General features: G+C 35.2%; 2 protein-coding genes across 4 annotated transcripts in view; both read left to right on the forward strand.

Moving 5' to 3' along the window:
- LOC125670354 (solute carrier family 17 member 9-like) overlaps positions 1 to 16,785 on the forward strand; it is a 960,148-nt gene that overhangs the window by 228,388 nt on the left and 714,975 nt on the right. The window lies entirely within an intron of this gene.
- LOC125671270 (mitochondrial enolase superfamily member 1-like) lies at positions 73 to 14,850 on the forward strand. 2 transcript variants are annotated; one of them, XM_048906841.2, is made up of 16 exons: positions 73 to 227; positions 2,114 to 2,216; positions 3,132 to 3,247; positions 3,371 to 3,457; positions 3,606 to 3,632; positions 3,853 to 3,893; positions 7,063 to 7,094; positions 7,351 to 7,389; positions 7,700 to 7,782; positions 10,800 to 10,834; positions 10,985 to 11,072; positions 12,928 to 13,062; positions 13,288 to 13,459; positions 13,621 to 13,720; positions 13,916 to 13,997; positions 14,193 to 14,850. In XM_048906841.2, exons 1-16 carry the CDS (start codon positions 141 to 143, stop codon positions 14,301 to 14,303), a joined length of 1,338 nt encoding a protein of 445 aa, XP_048762798.2. In that variant the 5' UTR covers positions 73 to 140; the 3' UTR covers positions 14,304 to 14,850. The 2 variants fall into 2 exon arrangements, with proteins under 2 accessions (XP_048762798.2, XP_048762799.2); XM_048906842.2 differs by lacking the exon at positions 2,114 to 2,216 and adding an exon at positions 1,598 to 1,700 and having other exon boundaries at positions 83 to 227.

Below are 16,785 nucleotides of genomic sequence, written 5' to 3' on the forward strand. Positions count from 1 at the left end.
ATCATTTCATTTCCACTCAAAATACAAAATTTGAAAGAAAACACTTACAAACTTTGTTGGAAAGTACTACAGATACACAACTCTTATGAGTGTAGATACCCGCCCCCCTTGAATGAAAGAGAACGGTCCAAAGCCAAAATATGTCACGTCCAACAAAAATCACGTCTATGACAGTGAAAGATATTCGATTTCCAACCTCACTACAAAAAGATGGATCAGATGCGATGGTAAGCGAGCTCCAAAAAGTACATAGCAATGTGTATGAAAAGATTACAGTTAATTACAAAAAACTGGTAGAGTTTTCAATTGCTTGCTGGATTGATCATTATAGACTTTACAATTTGGTCAGCCAAGTATTGCATTTAGTCTGAATTCAGGTCTCAAAGTTACTCAAACACAGATTGCTTTACAGGTGAATCTGAATTGATTTCATAATTAAATTTTTTTTTTTAAAATTACATTTGATATATTGCTTTCTCTATCTATCTCTTTCTCTCTCTAAAATATTTTAAACATTACATCTTCGCTAGCCAAGGGTGATGCCTCACAGTGTTTACTTTTCTCTTTGTGAATTTTTAAGAGAAACACGGTGGAGTGTCACCCTTGGCTAGCGAAGATGTTACAACATCAATTTAGCGAAGATGATGTTGTAAAAGATATGACCAAAGTTAAAGTTTCTTGAAAAATTTCCCAAAACTGGGTCAAAGGTCAAGGTGACAAGGTCAATAAATCTGGTATCGTTGGAAAGGTCTTCTCACAAGAAATAGAAGCAGTACCTCTTATGATTACCAAGGTTAAAGTTTTTTGAAAATTTCCCAAAACTAGATCAATGTCAAGGTTACAAGGCCAACAAATCTGGTATCGTTGGAAAGGTATTATCACAAGAAATGCACATTCTAAATATGATATGTTTGAAACCTCCATACATATATTTACAATCAACAAACTTGTCAAGTAATCATATCTTCATAAAGTTGATGAAGTTACAAAAATTTTCTGTTCTTGCATTTGAAATAGAATGTGACTTGTTTACTGGAGATCACTTGCAATGTATCGGAGGAAAACTTCCAGTGCATGACTTGAGTTTTATGTGTTAGGGCTGAAACGATACGCCCCCTTCATGATACGATACATATTGCAATACTTATGCCACGATTCAATACTTTCAATACAATACAATTTACAGAAGAAACCAATAATAACATTGAAGAAAAAATTAATTATCAAGATTCAAAATCATAATTTTAAAAGCAAAACTGCCAAATGGTGAGATTCCTGTTCGCTGTAGTTTAAACTGATATAGTTTATTATTATTTTCGTCAACCTCAAGGCAAACAGTTTGAACATTATTTGACGCTAATTTGTCCCTCATGCAGGTAGAAATAATATGCACTGGCCGAGACTGATGTATTTTACTGAACCCGTTTGTAATAAACGTATTGAACCGAAAATCGAGGCAATGAATCGAATATTGAATTGAGCGTTTACATTGAACAGTATCGATATTTCGTTGAATCGTTTTAGCCCTATTGTGTGTATTTCAGAACTTAAACAGGTCACTTAGTACTTTCAATACTTTGAACAAATTGCTTTTTAGCACAAAAGTCCCGATTACTCAGCCGCTTATGTCACCATAACAACAGACTCAGACATAACCGCGTACGGAACCACATTTACTGCTGGACGAGGGACCCAGATAGGTAGGCTTCGGTCAGTGTTGTAGGTTAGACAATAACTGGCCAGAGAGAGAAAGAAAGCATCTTGTGCATCTACTGCAATTTAGCATAGCTCAACCAGAAAAGCATACAGACCTGATTTGCCACATTGTTTCTGTTCTCAGTCTCCACTTTTATAGTTACTGCATTCAGATATTGCTTTGTAGCACAAGTCTCCTGATTACTCAGCAGCTTATGTCACCATGAAAACCGATTCTGACATAACTGCTTACGGATCAACATTTGCTAATGGCAGAGGGACAGACATTGGTAAAATACATTGAGGTTGAATAGCTTTTGACACAGACATTGCCAGCCTGTAGTGTTGCCCAGTTTAGAATAACAGTATGTAGTGTCATGCCATCCATACAATTATATACATGTATGTCTGCTTTTAGCACAAAGCCCCAGATTATTCATGTCCATATGTCACCATAAAGACAGACTCCACCCTTGAGGGGAATGGCACCACATTTACTGTCGGGCGAGGAAACCACATAGGTAGGCCTCGACTTGCATAGTGGTGATCAAAAGTAGCAGATGACCAGAGATTAGCAAATGCTTTGTGTTACCTATATAACATGTATAACCCTCAATTTCTATACCATTGTGCTTGGTAACTCCATATACACCTATGAATACAGCATTGCAATAACTTTTCATTTTCATTTAGGGATGGTTTTAATAGGGGTGTAATGGCTGAAGCGTATCGTAATACATTGTACATTGAGAGAGTATCACAATATGTATGATGATATCTCACTTTAAAAATTTCATGATATATTCAATAATTTGTGCCTATCTGTTTTAAAATGAGACACTGTTTATCGAAATGAGCAACTGAATATAACTGAGGTATAAACATAAACTACATAAGTAAATAAAGAAAATCACCTTAATATTACTGATTAGGTTCTTTTAAAAAGAAATGACAAAGTGACTTGATTTTTTGCTAAATTGAGACTGAGTAAATAAAATAGTGTACATGTAAGGGTTCTGGTCATCTGTTTACAGTTTTGTTCTTAAACAGTTGAATGATGAAAATGTGATATGTCGCAGTACAGAGGTATACGATTTTTGTACCGTGTTTTGGTACGATTTTTGTGAATATTGCAGTATACCGGTGTATCATTACACCCCAACTTAAAACTTTATGTGTAAACATTCCAGAATTTTGTCATATACTTTATCTTAATTTCTTTTATACTTATATAAATTTAGTTTTTTATATCGATATTCTTAATTTTTATTATTTATTTTCACTGTATCAGTAGTTTCTTTTTATAAATGCATGTACACTTAAAAAGACATTGTGCAAAACTATTTTGAAATACCTGGTAACAAAATATCTTTAGTATCCCTGTGATTTAGGATAATCTAGTTGCAATTATTCTAAATGAAATGTACTGTCTGCAGTTTGCTGCGCTGTGGAGGTGTTTGAGAAGATGTTAGTGGGTCAGCAGCTGAAGGACATCTTTGATGACTTTGGAAGTTTCTGGCAGTCCCTAGTCAGCGAGGATCAAATAAGATGGGTGTGTGTTTTCAATTTCTGAGAAGCAAGGTTTCATGATAAATTAGAAATATATGCAGTGCATCATGTCATTATTATCTACTCAATAACTCAACAAGAAATTCTGATTTATTTTTTTTTTCAGCTTGGTCCAGAAAAAGGAGTGATTCACTTAGCAACTGCAGCCATTGTAAATGCATTGTGGGATTTGTGGGCCAAAATTGAAAACAAGGTTGTTTTCTATTCAAATTATTGCTTTTCGTATGTCTCTTTCTAAAAATTAATATTTGGGGATTTCAAAAATTATGTGCTTGCTTACTACAACATGGTACCAATATACTCAGTTTGATTTCAATTGGATGTAATATTATTTGTTTCAGCCTCTTTGGAAATTGCTTGTGGATATGGTAAGGTATTATGAAATTATGAAGACTTGTTTATAACAAAAAGAGAATCATTCTCTAATCAAAAGCAAAATAAAGGAATTGTAAACAAGAAAGTTTATTTTAGCCATCTCCGAAGTTTCTGTAAATGTATGTACATGTAACACCATTTCATTGATGTATACTCGTATATTCTTTGTGTGCAGAATTTGCTGGTAATCGATATACACAATGTTTTTTATAGGAACCTGAGAAGCTTGTGTCTACCATTGATTTTAGATACATGTAAGTTGAAGACAAGTGCTTACATTTTCCTTTAAAGAGTAAAGAAGGTGCTCTGTGTCAAGGAATACTCTGATTATGTCCAAATAAAGAGTAAAGAAGGTGCTCTGTGTCAAGGAATACTCTGATTATGTCCTAACTTTGTAGAGTAAAGAAGGTGCTCTGTGTCAAGGAATACTCTGATTATGTCCTAACTTTGTAGAGTAAAGAAGGTGCTCTGTGTCAAGGAATACTCTGATTATGTCCAAACTTTGTAGAGTAAAGAAGGTGCTCTGTATCAAGGAATACTCTGATTATGTCCTAACTTTGTAGAGTAAAGAAGGTGCTCTGTATCAAGGAATACTCTGATTATGTCCTAACTTTGTAGAGTAAAGAAGGTGCTCTGTGTCAAGGAATACTCTGATTATGTCCTAACTTTGTAGAGTAAAGAAGATGCTCTGTGTCAAGGAATACTCTGATTATGTCCAAACTTTGTAGAGTAAAGAAGGTGCTCTGTGTCAAGGAATACTCTGATTATGTCCTAACTTTGTAGAGTAAAGAAGGTGCTCTGTGTCAAGGAATACTCTGATTATGTCCTAACTTTGTAGAGTAAAGAAGGTGCTCTGTGTCAAGGAATACTCTGATTATGTCCAAACTTTGTAGAGTAAAGAAGGTGCTCTGTGTCAAGGAATACTCTGATTATGTCCTAACTTTGTAGAGTAAAGAAGGTGCTCTGTGTCAAGGAATACTCTGATTATGTCCTAACTTTGTAGAGTAAAGAAGGTGCTCTGTGTCAAGGAATACTCTGATTATGTCCTAACTTTGTAGAGTAAAGAAGGTGCTCTGTGTCAAGGAATACTCTGATTATGTCCAAACTTTGTAGAGTAAAGAAGGTGCTCTGTGTCAAGGAATACTCTGATTATGTCCAAACTTTGTAGAGTAAAGAAGGTGCTCTGTGTCAAGGAATACTCTGATTATGTCCTAACTTTGTAGAGTAAAGAAGGTGCTCTGTGTCAAGGAATACTCTGATTATATCCTAACTTTGTAGAGTAAAGAAGGTGCTCTGTGTCAAGGAATACTCTGATTATGTCCAAACTTTGTAGAGTAAAGAAGGTGCTCTGTATCAAGGAATACTCTGATTATGTCCTAACTTTGTAGAGTAAAGAAGGTGCTCTGTATCAAGGAATACTCTGATTATGTCCTAACTTTGTAGAGTAAAGAAGGTGCTCTGTGTCAAGGAATACTCTGATTATGTCCTAACTTTGTAGAGTAAAGAAGATGCTCTGTGTCAAGGAATACTCTGATTATGTCCAAACTTTGTAGAGTAAAGAAGGTGCTCTGTGTCAAGGAATACTCTGATTATGTCCTAACTTTGTAGAGTAAAGAAGGTGCTCTGTGTCAAGGAATACTCTGATTATGTCCTAACTTTGTAGAGTAAAGAAGGTGCTCTGTGTCAAGGAATACTCTGATTATGTCCAAACTTTGTAGAGTAAAGAAGGTGCTCTGTGTCAAGGAATACTCTGATTATGTCCTAACTTTGTAGAGTAAAGAAGGTGCTCTGTGTCAAGGAATACTCTGATTATGTCCTAACTTTGTAGAGTAAAGAAGGTGCTCTGTGTCAAGGAATACTCTGATTATGTCCTAACTTTGTAGAGTAAAGAAGGTGCTCTGTGTCAAGGAATACTCTGATTATGTCCAAACTTTGTAGAGTAAAGAAGGTGCTCTGTGTCAAGGAATACTCTGATTATGTCCTAACTTTGTAGAGTAAAGAAGGTGCTCTGTGTCAAGGAATACTCTGATTATGTCCTAACTTTGTAGAGTAAAGAAGGTGCTCTGTGTCAAGGAATACTCTGATTATGTCCTAACTTTGTAGAGTAAAGAAGGTGCTCTGTGTCAAGGAATACTCTGATTATGTCCTAACTTTGTAGAGTAAAGAAGGTGCTCTGTGTCAAGGAATACTCTGATTATGTCCTAACTTTGTAGAGTAAAGAAGATGCTCTGTGTCAAGGAATACTCTGATTATGTCCAAACTTTGTAGAGTAAAGAAGGTGCTCTGTGTCAAGGAATACTCTGATTATGTCCTAACTTTGTAGAGTAAAGAAGGTGCTCTGTGTCAAGGAATACTCTGATTATGTCCTAACTTTGTAGAGTAAAGAAGGTGCTCTGTGTCAAGGAATACTCTGATTATGTCCAAACTTTGTAGAGTAAAGAAGGTGCTCTGTGTCAAGGAATACTCTGATTATGTCCTAACTTTGTAGAGTAAAGAAGGTGCTCTGTGTCAAGGAATACTCTGATTATGTCCTAACTTTGTAGAGTAAAGAAGGTGCTCTGTGTCAAGGAATACTCTGATTATGTCCTAACTTTGTAGAGTAAAGAAGGTGCTCTGTGTCAAGGAATACTCTGATTATGTCCAAACTTTGTAGAGTAAAGAAGGTGCTCTGTGTCAAGGAATACTCTGATTATGTCCTAACTTTGTAGAGTAAAGAAGGTGCTCTGTGTCAAGGAATACTCTGATTATGTCCTAACTTTGTAGAGTAAAGAAGATGCTCTGTGTCAAGGAATACTCTGATTATGTCCAAACTTTGTAGAGTAAAGAAGGTGCTCTGTGTCAAGGAATACTCTGATTATGTCCTAACTTTGTAGAGTAAAGAAGGTGCTCTGTGTCAAGGAATACTCTGATTATGTCCTAACTTTGTAGAGTAAAGAAGGTGCTCTGTGTCAAGGAATACTCTGATTATGTCCAAACTTTGTAGAGTAAAGAAGGTGCTCTGTGTCAAGGAATACTCTGATTATGTCCTAACTTTGTAGAGTAAAGAAGGTGCTCTGTGTCAAGGAATACTCTGATTATGTCCTAACTTTGTAGAGTAAAGAAGGTGCTCTGTGTCAAGGAATACTCTGATTATGTCCTAACTTTGTAGAGTAAAGAAGGTGCTCTGTGTCAAGGAATACTCTGATTATGTCCAAACTTTGTAGAGTAAAGAAGGTGCTCTGTGTCAAGGAATACTCTGATTATGTCCTAACTTTGTAGAGTAAAGAAGGTGCTCTGTGTCAAGGAATACTCTGATTATGTCCTAACTTTGTAGAGTAAAGAAGGTGCTCTGTGTCAAGGAATACTCTGATTATGTCCTAACTTTGTAGAGTAAAGAAGGTGCTCTGTGTCAAGGAATACTCTGATTATGTCCTAACTTTGTAGGTCTGATACGTTGACTAAAGAGGAAGCATTAGGTAAATGCACCTTTTCAATTTTCCTTCATGAATTTTAAGCATATTGAATTAAAATCCATTGTCCCTGCAAATCCATCTATCCTAAGAAACATATCAATTCCCTACAACACATTCCTTTGATATTATTTTTACTTGACATCGTTTTCCTCCAAAATAAAACTAGTATTGGTTTCAATTAAACAATTATGAATAGCAATTTACAGGACTGTCTCCACCAAACTTCATAATGTTTAATAAAATGTTTTTTATTCTTTAGAAATATTAAAGAGTAAGCAAGATGGAAAGAAAGCAAGAGGTATGAGATTCTACATATGTATTGTGGGGGAGGGGGGTTAATTAGCTTAGAGTTAATCTGCTTATCACCCCAAATAATTGTAATTATTCATTGAAGTGAATTAAATTCCTGCATGATTTATGTGGTGATATATTGCAAGTACATGTGAAATTTATGTACATATAATTGAGATATTCAATCTGGTAAATGCCAAATTGTGATTCAGACAAGCAGTGCATTCAAGGGTCAACTTATTTGATATCACATGTACACGTACTTATGAAAGGCAGAATTTACTGCTGCACTGTGTTTGGGGTTTGATGTGTTGTAGAGGAGGAGCTCCTGGCTAACGGTTTCCCTGCTTACACCACTTCCTGTGGATGGCTGGGATACTCTGACGAGAAAATTAAAAAGGTAGTCAATTTTTTAACAACTCTAAGCATTGAATATTAATCATAGAGGGAATATCAGAAATGATATAGCAATAAAGACTGACCTTTATCATAAAGTACAGTACAACCATGACTTACTGAATTAGATGCTGACCTGTAGGACATATGTCTTGACAAAACAATTAAGAGGCTGCATGTCCATAAAAAGCAGCTAATGGAACATCAAATTTTTTTTCCCACTTAACATTTTAATGATCAAGGATAAACTGATATACCGTAAACAAACAGTAGAAGTTATTGAAAAAGGAAAAAATATCTAAGTTGTTTGTACGGTGTATCATGGAGGTATATAAACAATATAGGTAATTTGTATTAATCAGTGAAGCCCCATATCACAAACAACTGAAACATATATTCCTTATACTGTGAACTCATCATTGTTTGTGGAGGATCAATATTTGTAGAGATTGGTTTTAAGATTGAAGTTACACACGAAATTACATCCCCACGAAATTTTGGGCTATCCTTAGCTGCAGAACAGATTGGTTTTAAGATTGATGTTACACACGAAATTACATCCCCACGAAATTTTGGGCTACCCTTAGCAGCAGAACTGTAGCTCTCTGGAAAAAATTATGTTGACAGACTGATCTGTCAACGCAATTTTTTTCGAAGAGCTACAGTTCTGCAGCAAGGCAACCCTCTAATATTGACCCCCTCGAACAATGATGATTCCGCAATATATACCGTATATACTCGCCTATAAGTCGGTTGTATTTTTTAAGGTTATTTTGTAGGAATTTGCCATTGACCCGCTTATAAGTCGGTACAAATTTTTTTCAGAATCGGTTGACAATTTCAAGTCAATGCTCTTGTGTTTTTACCTATGTTTCAAAAAATATTTTGAGAAATTAATAATTATGAGGTGCTCAATATCCAAGCCATATTTGTTTGGGGTTTAAACGCAACCCTTGATCTATTATGGACGATGATCCCTTGTTCACCTATGCAATTATGGTCTCCTAATTACCAGTACCTGACACCGCGTTTACTTAGTGGCACGCGCCTCGCGGTTATTGTGGGGTTCCAGTATAATTCATTGTATCAACAATAGAGTTTTCAAGAGTCAAGAATGATGATCTAAATTATCTGTTAACAATATTCAATCTTTTATGAAATACATTTCAGCCGGCATACACATGAATATTTCAATATTAAATCGGGTTCGTAATTCACGTTTACCGATAAACGATAGATTAGTTGAATTGAAAGTATTAGTTACCGGTATGTAAATAATTTTAAACAAGGTAAAAATATGTAAATACTTGAACAATAATCATTTGTGTGGTAGTCCATGATAATCGTCGGAGTTGTTTAAAAAAATCACTACATTACGCCGCCTAGAAAAATACCAATCTTCTTAGGACGCGCCTATAAGTCGGACATAGAGTTTTGGACCAAAAATTGACTCCCAAAAATCCGACTTATAGGCAAGTATATACAGTAGTAGTCATATTTTGTGATACATGTATATAGGTATAAACTGTGTCAAGTTGAAAAGCCAGCACTGCCTAGGAAATATGCGTTGAAACTGCACAGGTTTATTACTGATAAAACCTTGGTTAATGTAAATGAAAAAGTGAAGATAATGAACAGTGATCAGTCTCATAATTCCTATAAAGAATACAAGATTAAGAGTAGGGAAAACACAAACCCCTAGACACATCAGAGGTGGGCTCAGGTGCTTAAGAGGAGTAAGCATCCTATGTTGACCAGTCTCACCTGCCGTTGATCAGATAAATGGTGTAATCCGTAATCAAATTTAGTTTGTAAAGAATGACGTTACAACTGGTATAAAACATGTCAGACAGCATTTGACCTAATGACATGTATTTGTAAATCAAATCGTTATACCGACCATAGAATTTGCGAAATGCTGACTTTAAAAAAGACCGTTGAAACCAGTGCAATATCAATTATTTGTTAATAACCTGCCTCGATTGTCTAGTTTTACTGTCTGGTTTTAGTGGGAGGTGTGACATCTGTATTATAAGAATGTCTGGTTTTAGTGGGAGGTGTGACATCTGTATTATAGGAACTGTCTGGTTTTAGTGGGAGGTGTGACATCTGTATTATAGGAACTGTCTGGTTTTAGTGGGAGGTGTGACATCTGTATTACAGGAACTGTCTGGTTTTAGTGGGAGGTGTGACATCTGTATTATAGGAACTGTCTGGTTTTAGTGGGAGGTGTGACATCTGTATTATGGGAACTGTGGTTTTAGTGGGAGGTGTGACATCTTAATTATAGGCACTGTCTGGTTTTAGTGGGAGGTGTGACATCAGTATTATAAGAACTGTCTGGTTTAAGTGGGAGGTGTGACATCTGTATTATAAAAACTGTCTGGTTTTAGTGGGAGGTGTGACATCTGTATTATAGGAACTGTCTGGTTTTAGTGGGAGGTGTGACATCTGTATTATGGGAACTGTGGTTTTAGTGGGAGGTTTGACATCTGTATTATAGGCACTGTCTGGTTTTAGTGGGAGGTGTGGCATCTGTATTATAGGAACTGTCTGGTTTTAGTGGGAGGTGTGACATTTATATTATAAGAACTGTCGGGTTTTAGTGGGAGGTGTGACATCTGTATTATAAGAACTGTCGGGTTTTAGTGGGAGGTGTGACATCTGTATTATAAGAACTGTCTGGTTTTATTGGGAGTGTGACATCTGTATTATAGGCACTGTCTGGTTTTAGTGGGAGGTGTGACATCTGTATTATAAGAATGTCTGGTTTTAGTGGGAGGTGTGACATCTGTATTATAGGCATTGTCTGGTTTTGATGGGAACTGTTGCACCATGTGATGTCTGTATTATTAGGAACTATCTGGTTTTTATGGGAACTATGTGACACCTTAATCATAGGCATTGTTGATTCTTCCATGGATACCCTCTTAAATTTTTATATACTGGGGAAATTTTATTTTACACTTATGTGCAATTATACATTCCAATTAATTGTTCCATTTATTTTCTTTAATACAGCTCGCAACAGAGGCAATGGCTGCTGGATGGACAAGGTAGGTTTTTTTGGATTTTTTTAACATATCTTTAACATTGTAGAGCAATAAGTCATTTGAAAGATCAGAATAATCTCATGAAACACTCAGATATTAATGAGTATATATTCAGAACTGTAAATGTGAAACTATCTGTCATTTTCTCCCTAGATTTAAAATGAAAGTAGGAGGAGATGTAAAGGATGATGTCAGACGAGCCAAAATATTTAGAGAGACCATTAAAGAGGATATGCTGCTGGCAAGTATATGTACATTTGTACATTGACCTCTTTGATGTTGAACAAAAAGGTGTCTGTAAGTGCTGAAAAACTGTGCCCTGTCTTTTAGAAGTGATTCCTTAATGTTATTGAGAATTAGGAAATATTGTAGATCATCTAAAAACACGTACTGTACAATGGTACCTTACTGTATGTTTTGATATACTGTTCAAATTTCATGGGTTTGTCTAAAAATAGATTTATTGATACACTATTTTGTGGAAAGCTGCTCTGTGGTTTTCCTTTATCAGCAAAAATTCTACTTTTATGTTGTTGATCAATCAGTTTCGTGATTTGGTCACAATTGTAAAATTTTCGCCTAGATATGTAACGAGATTCAATGATAACTGATGATGACACGTCATGTAGCACATTTATTATATGATGTTTCTGTATTGAATTAAAGGCAAGTTTAACATGAATAAGGTATCCCTGTAGACACCCCCTCCCCCTTCCACTTCCCACTACCTTTATGACAGATTTAAAAATATGGGGTTGCAAGAGAATTATTCAAAATAAAAAAGATGAGAAAACAAGATAACCACAGTGAAATGTGTTGTGATAGAACTTAAATCCATATTTATAGTTTTATACACATACACTGTAACTTAAATCCATATTCATAGTTTTTTCACATACACTGTAACTTAAATCCATATTCATAGTTTTGTACACATACACTGTAACTTAAATCCATATTCGTTTGACCTATTTTTTTAAAACTTTATCCTTGCAAATACCTTTTGAACAGTAAGTGATAGAACTTTGATATTTCACATGAATATTCCTTGTGACAAGACCTTTCCGTGGGTACCAACATTTTTTACCCTTGACCTTGGAATTTGACCTACTTTTTGAAAACTTTAACCTTGCTAATACCTTTTGAACAGTAAGTGATAGAGCTTTAATATTTCACTTAAGTATTCCTTGTGACAAGACCTTTCCATGGGTACCAACATTTTTGACCCTGTGACCTTGACCTTGGAATTTGACCTACTTTTTGAAAACTTTAACCTTGCTAATACCTTTTGAACAATAAGTGATAGAGCTTTAATATTTCACATGAGTATTCCTTGTTACAAGATCTTTCCGTTGGTATTGAACCTTTTGACCTTGACATTTGACCTACTTTAATTTTTGTTTTTACATTGGTCATAACTTCTAAATGGTAAATATTAGAGCTTTCATATTGTACATGAGCATTTCTTTTGACAAGATCTTTCTACTGGTACCAAGATATTTGCCCTTGTGACCTTGGCCATCTTCGGAATTGGCCATTATCGGGGGCATTTGTGTTTCACAAACACATCTTGTTCCATTTTCAGTGGGGTGGGTATTATGTTGTCATTGTCCAGAGTATATCTTTTTTAAAAAAACATTGTCCAGGGTATATCTTCAAAACCATTTGTTCTTCGGTGAGCACAAATTCACTATTTCCCACCATCCAGTCTGCCCTGTGGGAGTATCAGTCCTGCTTATAGAACAGTTCTAGTTTTATTGTAAAATAGTTAATTTCCAACTATATGAATTAAAAAGTGTAATATAAAATTGTAACCAGATCCATTGATAATCATTCTTTTTTTTTTCTTTTTCTTTTATTTCAGTCAATGTTGTATTTTTCATCACTAAACATATAATAAACATGAAAACAACATTTTTTTTCTATATTGCCAAAAAATTACAAACTTACGCTTCAGAGTAGATGTGCATTGTTTGAGACAGGTGGTAATTTGATTGTTTGATACAAAAGAATTTGGTTGTTCGATACAAGAGGTCATTTAAGACTGAAGGTGAGAGAATTTTTGAGACAGAAATTAATTCGATTATTTGATACAGATGGTTGATGCAAACCAAAGGTGGGAGGTCCAGGAGGCCATTGATTGGATGAAGCAAATGGCAGACTACAAGATTCTGTGGATAGAGGAGCCCACCAACCCTGATGATGTCATGGGGCATGCTGCCATAGCAGAGGTCAGAGGTCATATATGAAGTGCTTTACTTGTATAATAATCATTTAAGTGCTGTAATATGAATTTAATGGTGATATCTTGTACATATATTATATATTAACTAAACACTGCACCATGGCATTTGATAATCACCATAGTATATTGTTTTGAACTTCTTTCAAAATTTGACTTTAGAAATAGAATTCATGATTAGAAGCAGTTAAGTACAGATTGGTCTTTATTGCAGGCTCTTTTGCCACTGGGTATAGGAGTAGCCACGGGAGAGATGTGTCAGAACAGGGTTATGTTTAAACAGTTCCTTAAAGCCAAGGCAATGCAGTACTGTCAGATTGATGCTTGTCGATTAGGTGGAGTCAATGAGGTCCTTGCTGTTATTCTGTTGGCTGCTAAATACAAAGGTTTGTTCTTATCTGCTGCCAAATTTCAAAGTCCTGTAATGCTGCTGTTTGTCAAACCAATGACATTAATCAGAAATCACATGTATCTCTACATCCCAACAATGGCAACTTCCATTATATCATGCTTTTAATTTTCTATTATTTATTTGTCCCTCCTTCAGTTCCTGTGTGTCCACATGCAGGGGGTGTGGCACTGTGTGAACTTGTCCAGCACCTCGCCATGTTTGACTTTGTGTCGGTTTCTGGGACCATGGAAAACAGGTTTGTAAATAAAGTTGAAGCAAAAAGTAAACACCATTCTGAATCACTTTTTTTTTCAATAAAAGCCAGAGCTTTGGTAGATATACATGTATTTTAGTAGAATAAGTAAACAATTCTAATCTCTCTACATGTACATTGTTTTGTTACACATTTTGAATTGTTCCGATGATTGATAGTTATCTCCCTTTAACATAGAATGATCGAGTTTGCTGATCACCTTCATGAGCACATGTTGGCACCAGTTGTCATCAAAGGAGGAAGATACATTGCACCAAAGGTAGATCTTTCACATTACATCTAAACATTCAAATCTATTGTGTGTAATTTTCAAATCAGTTGTGTAAACTTTCAAATAAAACATGCACTAGTGCATGTATTATTATTTTTTTAGTACAATCCCAGATAATATGCTACATACATTTTTATTAGGAGATAAATGATTGGATCGTGATTGTACTTTGTGTTACTATAGGCCGCTGGGTATGTGGTGGGAATTAAGGACCAGGCCCTGGCTGACTTTGTCTACCCTGAGGGAGCAGAGTGGCAGAGGATGTTCAAGGAAGGCTTGTTCCAACAGGAGTAAAATCACTCAACTGTACAATCAGCACATAAACACAAACCGGATCAGATGTGGTGCTCATTTTCATGCTTAAACAGAAGACATATTGATAAAGAATATTATTTTTAGTAGTTTATATCACTTTAGGGTCATCAAACTGTATATTGTGGTCCAAAAGTATACCATGATGACCTATTTGTGGAATGTGAATTTCCTGACAGGTGCATCATATGTTGTAGTACATGTGATTCACAGTATGTTACTCAAGCAGTATTATCTTGTGGGTAGCAGAATTTTGCCTGTTGGTAAATACACTGTATTTTACATACTGGGGTTATATACACTGCATTTTACATTTTTTACTTTAAAATATATTGAAAATATAATGTATGCATTATTAGCACTGACATCTTTAAATGCATTTCAATTCAGGAATACTTGTGACTACATGTATATAAGAATGATTTAATTGCGTAACAGAAGACACATATTTTCATTAATGCATTTATTGTTTTGTTGGGATATTAAGTGTATATTCTAGGTGGACTGTGATAAATTTGATTTCAATTTTTGTTATGTCTTTTTTTCATTTTCAAATATGAGTTATTTCTATGATATTGACGCTGCATTGACCATTTTCAGAGGGTAACAAAGGATAGATGCAGAAAAAAAATTGCTTAATAGATATTGTTTGTCTCTAAATCCTCTCATGCCTGTCAGATTATAGCATATCATGGCAATGAGGTTCCTGTATTTTATGCAGACATTGTATGTGAGTAGCATTTTCTTCTTTTTTTTCTTTTTTTTTTTTTTGTTCATGCATTCTATTTTCATTGGGGGAAATAACCCAGGGTATTGATACTTCCTTTGGATGGTGACGAAAAACACTTGTGGCAAGGTTGTTTTTTTTCCACAGGAGTTTATATTACAACAGAAACTGCATAAAAGTAGGCAAAAACATGTCATGTTCCATGCGTAAATGTTGGAACATTTTCATCGTCTTCATTGAAACCATGATTATTCATTAAACTTATACATGATTTCCTTGGAGACCACTACAAAACTCACAATGAAGGTAATAATGAATTGAATATTTGAATTTCCAGTACTCCTGAATATTTAGCAGACAAACTGAGTGTATAATTATTGTCATCTTTTCTAGCCAAGGGTTTACAGTCCACTCCACTTGTTGTAGAGAAGTAGAGTGGATCATAAAGCCTTGGCTAGTGAAGATGAGTTATTGTGGAATTTGTGATCCATAATAGCTATAGGGGTTGAGGCTCTAAAGCTCTGTCATGCAGAGAAAATGTAACTCTTTAAGGACATTCTTCTTTAAATAGTCCTGAACATGTAGATGATGAAAAAAAGATTAAAATGAGCTTTGAGGCCTGTACCAAAACTAAGATTCATTATTCCTGGGTCATGGGTTCAAGCCCAAGAAAGAATGGGACTATTTGTCTAATATACTGAAAATTCATCTTGTCTTTAGAATATTTTTCTTTACTTCTGAACACCTAGTTACTCGTAGTTAGTCTGGGTGCGTAGTAATTGCAAACAAAGTATCATGGCTGGCTGCTTACTGTCCATCCTACTGTCTGTAGGCTATCTAGCTCCGTAATGAGAAAACGGTAGATATTCGTACAAAGGTTAATTATGTTATTAGGTTATAAGTCGTAATCTCAAATAAAAGAAATCTTGGTCATGTATACATGACATGTCTTTGTAATGCAGAAACATTAGTTAAGGTTTACACATGACACAATTAAGTTTGTTATATATATCAGACTGTAATAACCCAAAGACAACCATATGGTCATTTTGCTAATGTGCAAGTCATTAGTTCAAAATGGGAAAAAATGTCACCACTTTATAATGAAGAACTTGAAATTTAGCTCATACTTGGTACAAAGATTGCTAGCCTATGATTTAGACAAGGTCTAGGTCACTGTCAATCTAAAAAAAATATTGCTATGGCCATAACTATGATTGAGGAACATCAGAAGCTTTTACTACTAAGTAGATCTATATTCAATAAATCGCATTTTAAAAAGAAGCATTGATATTGAAATGAATAGAATGTAAAATGTCCTATCAAAGTGATATGTAACTTTAGTATAGGAAAGTGTTTTTAGCTCACCTGAGCTGAAAGCTCAAGTGAGCTTCTCTGATCACCCGTATTCCGGTGTCCGTCCGTCTGTCTGTCCGTCTGTAAACTTTTCACATTTTCAACTTCTTCTCAACAACCACTGGGCCAATTTCAACCAAAGTTGGCACAAAACATCCTTAGGTAAAGGGAATTCTAAATTGTTAATATAAAGGGCCAGGTCACCTTCCAAGGGGAGATAATGAAGAAAAGGTAAAAATAGGGTAGGGTCATTAAAAAATCTTCTTCTCAAGAACCACTGGGCCAGAAAAGATGAAATTTATAGATAAGCTTTATTAGGTAGTGCAGATTCTAAATTGTTAAAATCATGGCCCCCGGGGGTCGGATGGGGCCACAATAGGG

Source organism: Ostrea edulis, chromosome 4 (assembly GCF_947568905.1).
Source record: "Ostrea edulis chromosome 4, xbOstEdul1.1, whole genome shotgun sequence".
Classification (NCBI taxonomy): domain Eukaryota; kingdom Metazoa; phylum Mollusca; class Bivalvia; order Ostreida; family Ostreidae; genus Ostrea; species Ostrea edulis.